The sequence below is a fragment of the Spea bombifrons genome, chromosome 2 (genome assembly GCF_027358695.1).
Source record: "Spea bombifrons isolate aSpeBom1 chromosome 2, aSpeBom1.2.pri, whole genome shotgun sequence".
Lineage (NCBI taxonomy): Eukaryota > Metazoa > Chordata > Amphibia > Anura > Pelobatidae > Spea > Spea bombifrons.
Window position 1 is genome coordinate 76702228 of NC_071088.1, and position 16326 is coordinate 76718553.

A 16326-nucleotide genomic window follows, 5' to 3' on the forward strand; every position below is an offset into this window, starting at 1 on the left:
CCTTAGTGTGCATGATATTTTAGTGAGTGGCAAAATCCAACTGCTCAATATTAAATACAAATGATGTTAAAAATATCCAAATATGTGTTCCTAAGGACAAAGGCTGCTATAGTGTAGAGTATGAAATAAGTCCTGTAAGACTCTTATTGTTTACCCCTAGCCTTGGGTTGTAATGAACAAAGTGCAATATCTATGATTAAAGAGAAATCCCATGAGTGTTATAGAGACATATATTGTATCATCACATGATAGTGACTTTTGCTTCATATTGTTGCAGTGATAACTGAGGGGCATAGGGGAAACTGCCAAATCTCAATTTAATGGGCTATATACATGAATGTCCACTGAAGGGATCAAGAAGGGGCACTTATTCTCCTCTGAAAGTCCCTAAGAGGACAACCCTTGGCAGGGGCAAGCATAGAGGACAGCATTATAGGATCTGCCCACAATCTGTGCGAGTTATTCTGGGTTCTCTGGGTGGTATGCAAATGTCATGGATATAGTTATGCCCCATTTTGTAGCAGCCAGGGGTCATTAGATTATGTCTTATATTCTTTTTTGAGGTTTATTGAGGTACCATCATGTCAAGAAAACTCACACTGGTTTACAAATACTTCTGGATAACAGGTGTAGCATATCATCATGCACAAACGGTATTGGACATTACAACTTTTTCCGAGGTTGGATATTGGTATATTTACAGCTATGAAGAGGAACAAAGAGGAAGGAAAAGGAGAACTAGTCTCCAAGAGCATGAGTGTGCCAGGGCATGTGATGGGTCAGCAGGAATAATCCAGGGAGAGTAAGCCCGTAGTGATGGTTGTAAAAGACATTCCATGTGTTCCAAACACAATTGAAGACTTGAAGCGTGACTTATACAGTATATTTGTAAGTCCTTGTAGTAGTGAGGAAGAATAGAACATCATGTATAGTCGGGGGTAGATTATCTCTATTTTTTACTGTAGGTCATGCTTCACCTTAACTTGGATCAGTGTTTAAGTTGTGGGCAAATTTGTACTCCATTTTTATTTTAAGTCAACAAACCTTTAGTAAAGCTGTGTGGTAGTAAAGGACCATTTTTGTATGTCCTGACTGATGACACAAATGCTACATGATCAATGCAAAGTGTTCTAAATGCTTCCTGCATTTTGCCAGGAATAATATGAAAATAATGAACCTTCATGCAAGAAAATTAATGATCTAGGTCAAATAATATTATAGTAAAAATTATCCTATTTAGAATTAATGTCCTGTTCAAAATCTTGAAAAATACATTTTAAGACGAGCATCCTAAGAAATTATGCAGAATTGCTTGGCCCTTTGCCAACAGTCATCTGGCACCAGTTGAGAAGGCTTGTGTGCCCATGGAGTGGACAGGTCACAAAGCTAGGGCATGGTGAATGTGTACAGAAGACCCAGTGATGCTACCTTGCCAAAGATAAGAAGAGGTGGGTGGAAAAATCAAGTGGACATTCTGCAAATAAGACAGACAGGGCAGAGATTGGCGAAGCCAACTCTTTGCTTCATTCAACCTAATGTATTACTCTTTCCTTAGGATCACAGCAGACTGGATTTTGGGAATTATATATATATATTTTAATCAAAACCTAAACCAAAACAATAATTAAATATTTGCACAAATTATGCCTTGCTGAATAATATAACTTATCAATAAAGAATATTTCTTAACACGTGATATATGTGTAAAAGTAAAATGTAACCTCAAATACCAAAAAAACTCAAATCCTAAAAGGCATAGCTTTAAACATATTTGTGAGTGAAACAGTTAATGCACTTTTAGCCATTATCTTAGAGCAATAGTCAAACCTTTACATTGCAATTACAGTACATCCTGCAGATTTCTTAAAATGAAGGTACAAAATGTGCCAATCATCCATTCCTATTTGAAAAGTGCTAAAAGCCGTGTTTAAAAATAGATGCAGGAGCCAAAAGTGCACTAATACACATCTTTCTTTTTTTGTTCTCAGAAAGTCTGCACCAAATGTGGAATTGAAACCAACACGAACCAGAAGCGCCCTACATGGCTATGTAAAATCTGCAGTGAACAAAGAGAGGTAAAAGAAAATCCAGTGCCTTGTATGTACATATACAATTGCAGTTAGTAAGCTGTTGTACCTTAAATTGAATAATTAAATTATTTGTAGTCAACTGCTTTCTTATGGTGTTTCCCTTTTGCTGTTTTATGAAAGCTATATATCAAGCAAAGTCTTCCATGCAATATATTATCACTATAATTTATTTTAAGAATTTGGGCATCTTAAAATATACTAATATATATATATATATATATATATATATATATATATATATTAATAATTTCATTTCGTAAACACATTTCAAGTCTTAGCGAGTGAAACGGTTGCTTTTGTAGGCAGAGCTTTGTATTTGCTAAAACTGTTACCTTAAGTCCACCTGACTCTTGAACAATTAATTTTTTTTTACACTATGCGTAGCTACACCCCGTTGCTGATCAAGGAGCAATGTGTCCATTATATCTTCCAGTATGTTGAATAGCAGGATTCTAGTGGAGAACGAGGCATTCATGAACAATCTAGCTTGTTAACTATATACAGTAATTTTAGCAATATCTCCTTGCCCCATAAAAGCCAAACACCTTTCCTTTTGTCATGTAATAAATGAGGAACTCCCAATCTCACATCATCAGGTGTTTTGAAAAATGTGTCCATCCCTGTCAGTGTATTGTTATCAGTGGAACCTCCAGGACTTTGGGGCTGAGGATCTCCTTCAGAATTCCAAATGTAACCAGTCAATGGAATTTAAAGAAACTATTTTTATTTTAAATGAATAAAATGTGTTTCGGCATTTATATCCTGATTTGTATTTAGAAAAATATAGTGGGAATCAATATTCCATCTAATTTTTCTTAGGTGGCATGCGCAGAAAATTTCTCTTGTGCAAAAATTTTCCCAGAGCCAAAATTTTGTGCGCACAATATCCACGCCGCATAAAGTATAAAAAAAAATAATATATATTTTTTTTTATTTGGGAAAAACTGTTGTGCGCACAATTTTTGGACATGTGCGCTCTCTAAAAATGCTATGTGCGCACGCACGAGCGCACAGCTTAGAGGGAACACTGGTGGGAATGCATTGTGCCAGCTGGCGCATACTTTACCATTGAACAGCACAGTCCGATCAGACTTCAGGCTTGGCGGTTTGATGGAGACTCCATGATGATGTAATCCATAACCTGCCACTTGCCAGAATTGTAATCCTAAAGAAGAAATGCAATAGGAAGCATGTAAACACACATTTGTTGAGTAATTACTGTTTAGAAAATATTAAAATATAAAATTAACTATGAACTTAATTGCAGTTTCAGTCTACAATAACTTATTTTTTAACATTAGGCAAATTTATATTTTCTTTGAAACTATATCCCACCTTGGAAATTGAGGTGTTTTTTATACAGCTGATTTAAGCTTTCTGGCTGAAATTAAATAAGACATGTATAACTATATCAATTGTTTATATATTTTTCCCATATGGCTTATGCTTTATCTTGTACAATGTTTCATGGCATGGAAGCTGTGTAATTTAAGTTATAATATACGGCCAAAACAAGCAGAGAAAGTGTATATTTAGTTTAATTGCAGATGTGGAGCGCGGCGCCGTTCACAACAACATGTAATTTTGATGCCCGCGGAGTTAATGTACAAGGTTATCAAGCCACATGCTATTTCTCGTCAATGCCTTCAGCATTGTATACTATTGCTAACAGAGAACATTCGTTGCATCTCTTCTTTAAGCAGTGCCCTTTCATATCAGGATGTATAGGTTAAGATACAATACAGAATGTCATCTGTCATCTTTTTTGGAAGTAGTTACTAAATATTGTTCCAATTTCTAGTTTTTAATCATGCTGGGTCATCCCGTCAGTTAAACTGTGATTATGCAAGAGGTTTAACTAGTAGTACCCATGACTGCCTTAACTTTGTATAGCTGGCACTGGTAGCATGGGTAAAAACAGGCAAAGTTGAGTTAAAATGGGCACATGAGATACCACCTCTGGTGTCTCGGGTAAAAATGTATTCTTGTTTAGAGGAACATCTATTCTGTGAAAACATGTAATACGTTGTGGGGAAAAAAAAACTTTCTTACAATGTGTTACTTTTAAGATTGACACAGGCGTATATCAACAATAGATTCACATGTGTCCTTTTTTATTGGTCTGTAGAAATTAAGATGATTCATTGCAAACATTATTCAATGTACTGTAGCTAACTCAGGCTTTTTATGTTATAAGCAGTCCTAGGAAGAGCTACCATAAGACAAGGGATATAGCCTACTTAGTTATTGTGTGCATATTGATCAGATCATGTAGATATTGAATAAACTAGCGTTGTCTAGCTACAGAGAAGGGAAAAAAATTGATGATGGTAGGTTTATTTGAACAGTGAGAGACAGAATAACAAAAAAATCCAGAATAACACATTTCAAATAAATTATAAATTGATTTGCAATTTACTCAAATACATATTTGATCCCCTATCAATCAGCAAGATGTCTGGCTCCCAGGTGTCTTTTATACAGGTAACAAGCTGAGATTAGGAGCACCAAGACCAAAGAGCTGTACAAGGATGTCAGGGAGAAGATTGTAGACCTACACAAGGCTGGAATGGGCTACAGAACCATCGCCAAGCAGCTTGGTGAGAAGGTGACAGCAGTTGGTGCGATTATTCACATTGGAAGAAACACAAACTGTCAATCTCACTCGGTCTGGGGCTCCATGCAAGATTTCACCTTGTGGAGTTTCAATGATCATGAGAGAGGTGAAGAATCGGCCCAGAACTACACGAGAGGATCCTGTCAATGATCTCAAGGCAGCCATCACAATTTAGTCCTTATCAAAATCACTCAGATCCTTACGCTTGCCCATTTACCCTGCTTCTAACACATCAACTTTGAGGATGAAATGTTCACTTGCTGCCTAATATATCCCACCCACTGACAGGTGCCATAATAACAAGATTATGAGTGTTATTCACTTCACCTGTCAGTGATCATAATGTTATGGCTGATTTGTGTATATGCCATTGGTTATTTCATTTAGGTAAAGATAAGCCCTATCATATGTAGAGCATACCAGGGTATCTGTTTGTACCCCATGATGCACAGTGACAGGTAGGAAGGTACAGACAGGCAAAAAGAACCACACTGAAGGCTGGATATTATTATGATATGGTCTGTTTTGGAGAAAGCTGGCAAGACAGGTAAGTAGGAAACAGGATTGTTCTTGACAGGCAACACGGCTGGATGGACAAGCCGGACAAGGTGCTGGATACACGGCTGGAAAGCCCCTGGTCACGGCACCCGGCTGGAAAGCCCTTAGATAGGGCACATGGTTGGAAAGCCCTTGGACAGGGCACATGCTTTCCATCATTAATATCAGTTGCCCCGCTTGTCCAAGCCTTTGGTGCTACCTCAAGTCTACTTGTTTTTTTACCTGCCCCTCATGCCTTGTTACCTATTGTATCACTTTGTAAGCTTTGTAATGGTTGTTAGTCACCGTTGTTGCTATATAAATAAATTCTAATTATGCAATCCACAACTACATTTGATAATTTTTACTTTTCACTCAGGAGTTGATGCGTATCTTTTTTTAACCATGTAGGTTAGTGTGGCAGAGGATTTTGCTGGAAGTACAGTTCCAGTAAACAGCTTTGATATTGGGCTATTACCATGGGCTGTGTTTGCTGATCGTTTTTATGTTCATGCACTGACAGATTCCTTGATGTTGACTTTTTTGTTGATACTGGTTGGGCAGACTTTCATAACAAAACACTGCTTTATGTGTAGAATTGTGTTTTATGAGGAAAAGGATACGTTCCTTTTTTTAAACTTGTGAGAATGCATATTAAATAATAACAATACATGACTAACTTTCTAATGACAAACATACCAAAAAGAGGAAACAAAGGCTTTGTTTTGTTTTAAATTACTTCCAAGTATCAAATAACATTTGTGGAAAATCTTGAGGAGCTCAAGACAGGACCGCATTCCTTTTTTAAGACTGATAAACATCAGGATCAGTTGTTCAGGAATACATTTTACAGTAATTTGTTTGCTCAGACGCCCTTTACGTATTACTACATCTCATGCAATGATCTGACTTTAATCATTGTGAAAAGTATGCACCAATCAAGATGAGAGTATACATTTTGTGATTACCTAGTTAGCTCTCCTATTATTTATAAGAATATCTGATCTAATAGCAAGGGGTGCTCATGAATGCCAGGGCCAACATAAAGTCATATTTAGGTTAAATAAATATGTTATGTAACTGGATGGGCCAGGGTGTGCACGTTTTGGCTTTCGAGTTGGTCCTGTGCGATCTTCTACTGCCTCAATATCTTGTGTCCGTTCTTTATCCAGTTAAATATAGGTGTGCTACATCTCCCAATTGCCCCTTTTATACAGTAAATTTATGTTTTTGTGTCTGGACATAAAATGTTTCATGGATATTAAACAGTACTATTAGAATGTACTTTGTCAATCCAATTTTGACAAGAACAGAATAAATGCAGTGCTATGCAAAATCAAAGTGAAATAATTACATTCACGTGGCCTTTGGTATCTCCTCTATTCAACAGTGAATGAGTATAGAATTAGATGTTTAGAAAATACATTTAAATATAGATGAACGCTAGGAATTCATTTGTATGGTGATGTACAGCTAATGGTGTGACCATAATGTATTACGACTGAACAGTGCTGCACATGTTAGTGCAGGTTATTAATGTGCCTACAGATGGATATAATAGATGTCAATTTAACAGGGTAAACTGTGCACTGACATCCGCTAAAATGCTATGGAAAATACACAACAGGCGGTATTAGCATGAAGGTGACCATGCTGAAACCGTGAGAGAGGATTAATGACAGTGTTCGTAATTGGCAAACACTAAAAGAGTTTGCATAGAGAAACATCATCCTTTCTTTCTGTGGCAGGACGTATAGTATTAGGTTATTTGAACGTCTTGAAACATTGCAATTTATAGTATTAATTCCTCAAAACTATTGATGTCATATTAGTGGTCATAATGTTTCACCTTATGAATCATTTAGTATTATAATGGATATGTATTAGCTGGCAGTAACCAATATACACGTTTCCATTTATAATTATCAAAGCAACCGCTTCCATTAGACAACTGATATCTTCCTTTTGCTTCCAGTACCACCTAGACACTGACAACACTCGAATCTACATCTTATCTCTCAACCCTTCTCCCTGTTCTCTACTTCGCCTCTCTGACTGTCCTCCTGGAATTGTATCATGAATGACATCTCATTACCTGAAGTTTCACAACTATAAGACTGAGCTTATTGTTATACTGCCAACACCTCTGTCCACAATTCCTGACGTATCTATCATTGTTGACAAATTCACTATCCACTCAACAAACCAAATTTGCTGCCTTGGTGTCACAATTCATTCTGATCTCTCCTTCATCCCTCACATCCAGTCACTCACCAAATCTTGCAACCTTTACCTAAGAAACATCTCTTGAATCTGTCCTTTCTTCACACAAGAAACATCCAAAACACTACTCTATTCCCTTGTGTTATCCCGTCTAAATTTTGCAACCCTCTACTGACTGGTCTCCCCCTCTCCTGCCTTTCACACTCCAATCCATCCTGAATACTGCGGCTAGTCATTTTTCTTCCTCATCTGCTGCCCTACTGTGCCATTTATGCCATTGGTTCTCCATACCCCCCAGAATCAAAGTCAAACTCCTGACCCTATTTGCATATAAGGGTGGTGCAGAGCCTTTTACAACTCTGCACCAACCTTATATCCAAATACACCTCTAACCACCTTCTTACTTCCTCCCATGACTTGCATCTCTCTTTTAACATTATTATTACCTCTTCCCACTTACGTATTTAGGATTTCACACATGCTGTACCGCTTCTCTGGAATTCCCAACACCATTCTGTCATACATTTTCAGTTGTACTCTAATTTCAAATGTTGTCTAAAAACCCACCTTTTCTGAGAAGCGTAAACCTTTACACCTTACATTTCTCAACCAGCATCCTAATCACCTGCAGGATCAGCAGACTTCTACGTGTAGGTAGTGTGTACCGTGCTCTAACACCCAACCATCACTATAACCCCATCAAATAAAAACCAGGAGACTGAACTGGATTAAAACAGGCCACACTTCGCTTTATTGAAAAACACTATTACAGAAGATTAATATAAATACATAGATATACAACACAAACAACCAAATACATAAATAACAAATAACCGATAAACAAATATACATACAAAATCATGAAACCCTTCAAACATGTCCAACACAGTAACGGAACTTAACCCTGTCCTTGCCGGCCACTCTGACACTGAATAGTCCAAAGCACCAGTACTCGCCTGATCCAAACAACCACAACAGCTAACTTCCGTTGTCCCAAACCAATGCTAACCACCAGCCGACCATAAGCTCGGTGGGCACGTCCATAAACACATCAGAGGTCTGGGGAGGATTGAGCCCAACTCGCTTTCCTTCACACCAGTATCCAAACTCTGTAGTTTGCAAAACTATACCGTCAAGGGCACACTACCCGCCTGCTGTGACAAAAGACAAAAGAGGCACTGACCGTGGTCACCCAAAGGGCACCCTATATCCCCTAAGGATTCCCACCCCTCACATTTACATACCCCAACCACAGGGCACTCACCCACACTCATACATGCTCCCTGTCCATTCAGCTATGCTAATTCCCAGGGGCCTTATCTTTATTTCTTCAATCTTAATCCAAACAGTTCTTTTGTACTATTTCTACTAGTTTGTGTTAATGTGTGTCATATCATTTTAAAGTGTAATTTATTTTCACCACATCTTATTTTAACAGCGATACAGAATCTGCTGGCGCTATATATATATATATATAAAAAAATGTAATGTAAATGGTATCAGAAAGGACTGTCAGCTAGAAGCTGGCCCCGTTGGTCACTAACAAATTAATCCTATATTTGCATGCCTGTCCAAGTATGACTACCTATCAGACATCCTTCGTATACAAATGTCATACTAAGCTTGTTTACTATCACAATCCTAACAATATAAGTAGTACCCTTAGTGCAAGCCAATGAGATCCCCCTGTGCGTATGCTCAGAAGTCAGAGAGAGAACACTCCCGCCACTGAGTGGCTGCTTCAAGTGGCTCGAGATGTCGAATCTTATTTTTTTTGGGGGGGAGAAGGTAAAAATTAAACTTTATCATACATTTTTGTAGAAAACCTTCCTGCTGAGTGATAAATAACTAAACTAGGGCTTGTGATTATAATGGAGTTACACAGTTTCAGAAAAGAACTTGAAATGTTCAAGTTATACAAGCGTTTTGTTTATCTTAAGTAATTTCCTAACAACTAGCAACTGTGAAGAAATAAAAAACCATGCTGATATCTCAATAGTCCTGCTTTCTGCACCTGCAAATGTTATTCGGGAAGAATAGTAAACATAATTCTATAAATACATATTATTATAAATATTATTTAAAACACAGAAAATGAAATCCAAAGTTTATGTAAAAAAACCAAAAACATTATTAAACGTACAGCTGTCTATAATGGAATCACTTACCGTAAAAGAGTGATAAGTCCAACATTATGGATTGAGTTGGCAGTGTCTTTCATTTTATAGGGTCTACTATACTTTATGTGAGCATAAAGGCACATTATTTCTCTGTTGCAATTAAAAAACAATTGTTAACAAATGCAATATAGTAATCCACTTTCCAATTTTTCTATGACACATGGAATTACTTTTACGTCAGTTTTCCAAATATGAAATGTACTTTTTTTTTTCTTGATTACTTATTTTTCTGAGTAATTACACAACCACAGAACATTGGTATGATTGGGATACAGAATATGCCTTTGAAACAGAAGTAACCTCTAGGCAGACAGGATATTGCTCTGACACCTCATTGTGAAAAATTGCATTATTTCTTATTTTTTGTTACTATGTAGCAGCAGTGATGGATGACCTGCTTAACACAAGTATTATTAAGTATGTGGAATCATAATGTCAAGCCAGATTTGTATCATTTCTATATAACAAGCATATCGTCCAATATTGCTATTTGCTTTGAAACAAAACTGACCTCTGGTCAATCACCAGTGGTTTATACCCTGCTTGAATATGGATTAATTGTGCATCTTAACGGCTACTCAATTGCCAGTCATAGGAGGTGACATTTAAACCGTTGCTCATTGCACAGAAAATATTGCATGAATAATATGATTTTTTTTTTCATAGCCTGGGGAAACCCTATCCAGGAATCATTCTGTTGTATAAAATAATTTAGTTTTCACATGAACGGATCAGTATGATTGCCCAGGAAAGATACACAACCCTCATGGGTGTCAAGTGTGATAAATAATAGGAATGCTTTGCAAAGGATGTATAGGGCAATGTTTGGTATTTAAAAAAATGATTGTTTTTTTTTTTAATACAGTATACATTATTCTGTTAATGGATGTTTGGAATTTAATTCCAATTTATATGTAAATACTATTTAATCTAGATGGCAGAAATTATGTATGGGTTTGTGGGGTGATGTCCATGGTAGCAACTCATTGATTAATGTATAGTGCTATAAAATGCAGGGCATAAACCCAGAGACCTAGCCTTATTTATTAGTAACTATATTTGTTAATAAGCCCTCACTGAGATTATAAGACACAAGTACATTGGACATGTATATGTTACGGCTCCAGCCGCGTGTCAGCAGCCGCGAGGTAGGGGGAGACCCCCCGCTTCGGTCCGGCGGCCGCTGCTGCCGCGAAGAGAGGGGAGATCCCCCGCCTCGGACCAGCAGCAGCAAGCGCCGCGAAGAAGGGGGAGACCCCCCCCCTCTGCACGGCAGCCCCAGCCGCAACTGCCGCGAGGAAGAGGGAGACCCCCTGCTTCCGCACGGCAGCTCCAGCCACAGCCACCGCGCAGAAGGGGAAGACCTCCCTCGTCTACCCAGCAGCCGCAGCCACCGCGGAGAAGGGGGAGACCTCCCGCTTCTACACAGCAGCCGCAGCCGCCGCAAGGAAGAGGCAGACCACTTACCTGCACAAGATCCTCCCAGCAGCTGGAGCCGGGAGACGCGTCCTTCTCTGGAGTCCTGACTCGTTCTGCTTCACGCCACCTAGTGGCGCCGGCTGGTACTACCTCGACCTATATGGAAAGATTACGAAATCGCCAACCACAAGATGGCCGCAGGAAGTGACGTAACGGCACTTTGAAAATTTGGCGGGAAACATCCAATTAGTGCCTAAACTTCCTGTGCCTATTTAAGAGACTTCAGAACTCTGAGACTTCGCCTTCTGATGGTCGTCTATGCCCTGTGCTAGCACCCAGATAGCGTTTTCCTGCTTGATTCCTGTATTTGACCTCGGCTTGTTTTGACTATCCTGATCTCTGGTATCCTGACCTCGGCTTGCTCCTCGTTTATCCTGCTCTCCGGTATCCTGACCTCGGCTTGCTCCTCGTTTATCCTGATCTCCGGTATCCTGACCTCGGCTCTCTGGACCTTCCCTGCTGTCCTACCTGACTACGGAGTCTCCTCTGTACGCTGTGTCGTGACAGAATCAGAAGGCCATCATGAGACCCGCTTCGGTAGGACAAGGGTCCACTGAGGCTCGACTTGACGAGATGGATCACCGTCTGGATCAATTTGCTCAAGCCCTTCAGACTTTGCTTCAGCGTACTGATCCTGCGCAGCAAGCACCGCAACCTGTGGCGGCTCCTACTCCACCACCGTTACCAGTAGCCACGGTTCCTGCTCACCTGCCTCCACCCCAACGTTACGGTGGTGATCCGGCAACCTGTCGGGGTTTTCTGAATCAGTGTGAGATACACTTTGAACTGTCTCCTTACGCCTTTCCCACTGAACGTGCCAAGGTGGGATACGTCATTTCTCTCCTCACGGATAAAGCCTTGGCATGGGCTTCACCGCTCTGGGAGAGGAACGTTTCTACGGTGCGCTCCTATGTTGAATTTGTTTCCAGTCTACGTGCTGCGTTTGATACTCCGGGTAGAAGGGCCACCGCTTCTAATTCACTCTTTACCATTCGTCAGGGGTCCCGTCCGTTTCTGGAGTATGCTATAGAGTTCCGGACCCTGATGGGAGAGGTGAACTGGACTAATGAGGCATTGGTGGCCGCCTTCCTGAATGGACTTTCTGAGACCCTCAAGGACGAGACTGCTGCCAGAGACTTACCCATGGAGCTAGACTCCGTGATTTCGTATGTTTCCCAGATTGATCTGCGTCTCCGTCAAAGACAAGCCCAACGTGAGAGTCTGAAGTCAAGCGACAAGGGTGGGAGATCTACTACACGCTTCTCGCCTCAGTTTTCTTCTGCCGAACCCTCGAACGAACCGTCTGACGAACCCATGCAGTTGGGAGCCACTCGGGTCTCCGAACGAGAGAGGAACAGGCGGAGACGGGAGGGATTATGCTTTTACTGCGGACTCTCGGGTCACTTCATCGGACACTGTCCTAGCAGGCCGGGAAACGCCCGCACCTAGGTAGGCCAGGGGAACCTACCATAGGTGTGGTAAACTATTCCCCCGACGGGTTCACCACCCGCATGACTGTTACGGACCGTCTGGTCTGGGATGCTGGATTCGTTGACACTGAGGCTTTCCTGGACTCCGGCGCTGCCGGCAACTTTATTGATTCAGTGTTTTGTGAGCAGCAACGCATTCCCACCCTATCCCTGCCCGCACCGTTAGCTGTTGAGGCTATTGATGGCAGACCGCTTCATCCTGACCAGATTTCTCGCTCTACAGCCCCACTCAACCTTGCCGTCGGGATCGTACACAAGGAACGATTGCAACTTCTCGTCATCCGCTCACCCTCCATTCCCATTATATTGGGATTTCCGTGGTTACAAGTACATAATCCTGCTATTGATTGGACTACGACTCAGATCACGGCCTGGAGTGCGTCCTGTAAAGCACATTGCCTCACCCCTCTTAAGCATGCCACGGTTACAGCCTCTTCGAGGGAGACCTCCTCTCTGCCTGCACAGTACCGGGATTTCGCGGACGTCTTCGATAAGAAGGAGGCTGAGAAGCTACCACCACACAGGCCTTATGACTGCCCAATTGACTTGCTTCCTGGGACCATGCCACCCCGGGGGCGGGTTTACCCACTCTCCATTCCGGAGACCCAAGCTATGGAATCATATATAGAGGAGAATCTTCGCCGAGGATTTATCCGCCGGTCTGTCTCCCCTGCGGGCGCAGGTTTCTTCTTCGTAAAAAAGAAGAACGGGGAGCTTCGTCCCTGCATTGATTATCGTGGGCTAAACAGGATCACCAGGCGTAACACATACCCTATTCCCCTAATCTCTGAACTTTTCGATAGGCTACGTGGGGCCACTATTTACACCAAGCTGGATCTCCGGGGTGCGTACAATCTCGTCCGAATCCGTGGGGACGACGAATGGAAGACTGCCTTCAATACTCGTTCGGGACATTACGAATATACTGTTATGCCGTTTGGGCTGTGCAACGCCCCGGCAGTCTTCCAAGAATTCATCAATGATTGCCTCCGGGACTTTCTCCAACAGTTTGTAGTGGTGTACCTGGATGACATTCTGATATACTCTTCGGATTTGCAGTCTCATCGTACCCAGGTTGCTCGCGTTTTGTCCCGACTACGGCTCCATGGACTATATGCTAAACTCGAGAAATGTGAGTTTGAGATCCAGAGGGTGACATTCCTGGGATACGTCATTACACCCTCTGGTTTCGAGATGGACCCATCCAAGGTCCAAGCCATCAGAGACTGGCCTCAACCTCTGGGCCTGAAACCCCTGCAGCGTTTTCTGGGGTTTGCGAACTATTACAGACGCTTCATCCGTGACTACTCCAAGGTTGCGGCTCCTTTAACGTCCCTTACTAAGAAAGGGGCTAACACCCTGGAGTGGTCTCCTGAGGCCATTTCCGCTTTTTCCCGGCTCAAGACTAAATTTACCACCGCTCCTGTGTTGCGTCATCCTGATCCTCGGTTGCCATTTGTTCTGGAGGTCGATGCATCTGAAGCCGGAGTCGGGGCTGTCCTGTCCCAGAGAATCTCATACAGTGGTCCTCTCCATCCGTGCGGATTCTTCTCCACAAGATTCTCCCCAGCAGAGAGGAACTATGATGTGGGGAACAAGGAGCTGCTGGCTGTAATCCTGGCACTGGAGGAGTGGCGTCATCTACTGGAGGGTGTGCAGATTCCTACGTTGATTCTAACGGACCACAAGAACCTTCAGTACATAGAGAATGCCAAGTGCCTAAACCCTCGACAGGCCAGATGGGCTTTGTTTCTCTCCCGATTCTCATTCGTATTGACTTATCGTCCGGGTTCCAGGAATGTCAAGGCTGACGCCCTCTCCCGGATACATGTGCTTCCAGAGGAGGAGGGTCGTGCGCCTGAGCCCATTATACCTACTACCAAGGTTCTCGCTGCGCTACACCTTCGTTGCCGGACTCCCTTGCTTGATCGCATTTCTGGTTTACAAGCCCAAGCTCCAGCGTCGTTGCCGGTTGGGAAACTTTTTGTTCCTGCTAACCTCCGTACCCATGTGCTTCGTCTGTCCCATGGCTCCAGAACTGCAGGCCATCCTGGGCTAGCACGAACCAAGGACCTCGTGTCCAGGACATTTTGGTGGCCAGAATGGAGCAGGGATACTGCCCTGTTTGTCCGCTCCTGTCTCAAGTGTGCTGCCAACAAGTCTTCTAGAAATCTCCCTGCTGGGCTGCTCCATCCATTACCTCGTCCTTCAAGGCCCTGGACTCACCTTGCCATGGACTTTATCGTGGATTTACCCAACTCCAAGGGATATACTGTCATCCTCATGATCGTCGATCGCTTTTCTAAGATGGCGCATATGATACCCTTGAGGAGACTGCCCACGGCTTCGGTGTTGGCTGACTTATTCATGCGGGAGATCGTCCGCCTCCATGGAGTCCCTACTGAGATTGTCTCCGACCGTGGCACTCAGTTTATTGCACGTTTTTGGCGCGAGTTCACTAGAGCCTTGGGTGTCACCCTGGCCTTTTCCTCCGCATACCACCCACAGTCCAACGGCGCAGCAGAGAGGGCTAACCAGCACCTCGAACAGTACCTGCGCATATTCATTAACCATCATCAGGACGATTGGGTTGACCTGTTGCCATTGGCTGAATTTGCTCGCAATAATGCGGTACAAGAGTCCACTGGAGAATCCGCCTTCTATTGTGTGTATGGTCTTCACCCTCAACCCTTTCCTGGCGCCTTCCCTACTTCTACTGATCCAGTACTGGAGGAGCGGTTGGTGACTATCCAGTCTACGTGGGCTTCGGTGCGGAGGGCTCTAGAATTGGCGGGTGAGCGACAGGAACTCCAAGCTAACAAACGTCGTTCTAGGAATCCTGCCTATTCTCCTGGGGACAGAGTGTGGTTGTCTACAAGGTACCTGCGACTCAGAGTACCCAGCATGAAGCTGGCACCACGTTTTATCGGTCCTTTCTCGATTGTCCGCCGGGTGAACCCTGTCGCCTATGAACTTTCTCTGCCTAGGACACTCCGTATTCCTAGAGTCTTCCATGTCTCCCTATTGAAGCCGCTGGTTTGCAACCGCTTTTCGACCAGATCCTCTGTTTCGGAGACTTCGGCCACTGATATTTCTGGACGTACTCCTCAAGCTATCCTGAAGTCTCGCAGGCAACAAGGGAGTCTCCAATATCTGATTCATTGGAGGGGACTTGGCCCAGAGGATCGTTCCTGGGTACCGGAGGCTCGATTTCATGCTCCTCACCTTGTACGTGCATTCCTGGCTAGAGGGCAGAGTTGCTCTAACAGGGGTCGCCCAGAGGTCGCCCCTTTGAGGAGGGGTACTGTTACGGCTCCAGCCGCGTGTCAGCAGCCGCGAGGTAGGGGCAGACCCCCCGCTTCGGTCCGGCGGCCGCTGCTGCCGCGAAGAGAGGGGAGATCCCCCGCCTCGGACCAGCAGCAGCAAGCGCCGCGAAGAAGGGGGAGACCCCCCGCCTCTGCACGGCAGCCCCAGCCGCAACTGCCGCGAGGAAGAGGGAGACCCCCTGCTTCCGCACGGCAGCTCCAGCCACAGCCACCGCGCAGAAGGGGAAGACCTCCCTCGTCTACCCAGCAGCCGCAGCCACCGCGGAGAAGGGGGAGACCTCCCGCTTCTACACAGCAGCCGCAGCCGCCGCAAGGAAGAGGGAGACCACTTACCTGCACAAGATCCTCCCAGCAGCTGGAGCCGGGAGACGCGTCCTTCTCTGG

At 43.3% G+C, this 16326-nt stretch overlaps 1 protein-coding gene across 5 annotated transcripts in view; it reads left to right on the forward strand.

Moving 5' to 3' along the window:
• The window catches only part of RPH3AL (rabphilin 3A like (without C2 domains)), an 86641-nt gene that overhangs the window by 43521 nt on the left and 26794 nt on the right, over positions 1-16326 (forward strand). For all 5 annotated transcript variants that reach the window (XM_053454865.1, XM_053454863.1, XM_053454864.1 and 2 more), the window contains one exon: positions 1989-2075. In XM_053454865.1, the coding sequence (XP_053310840.1) occupies positions 1989-2075 (87 nt within the window). The remainder of the gene's footprint in view (positions 1-1988; positions 2076-16326) is intronic.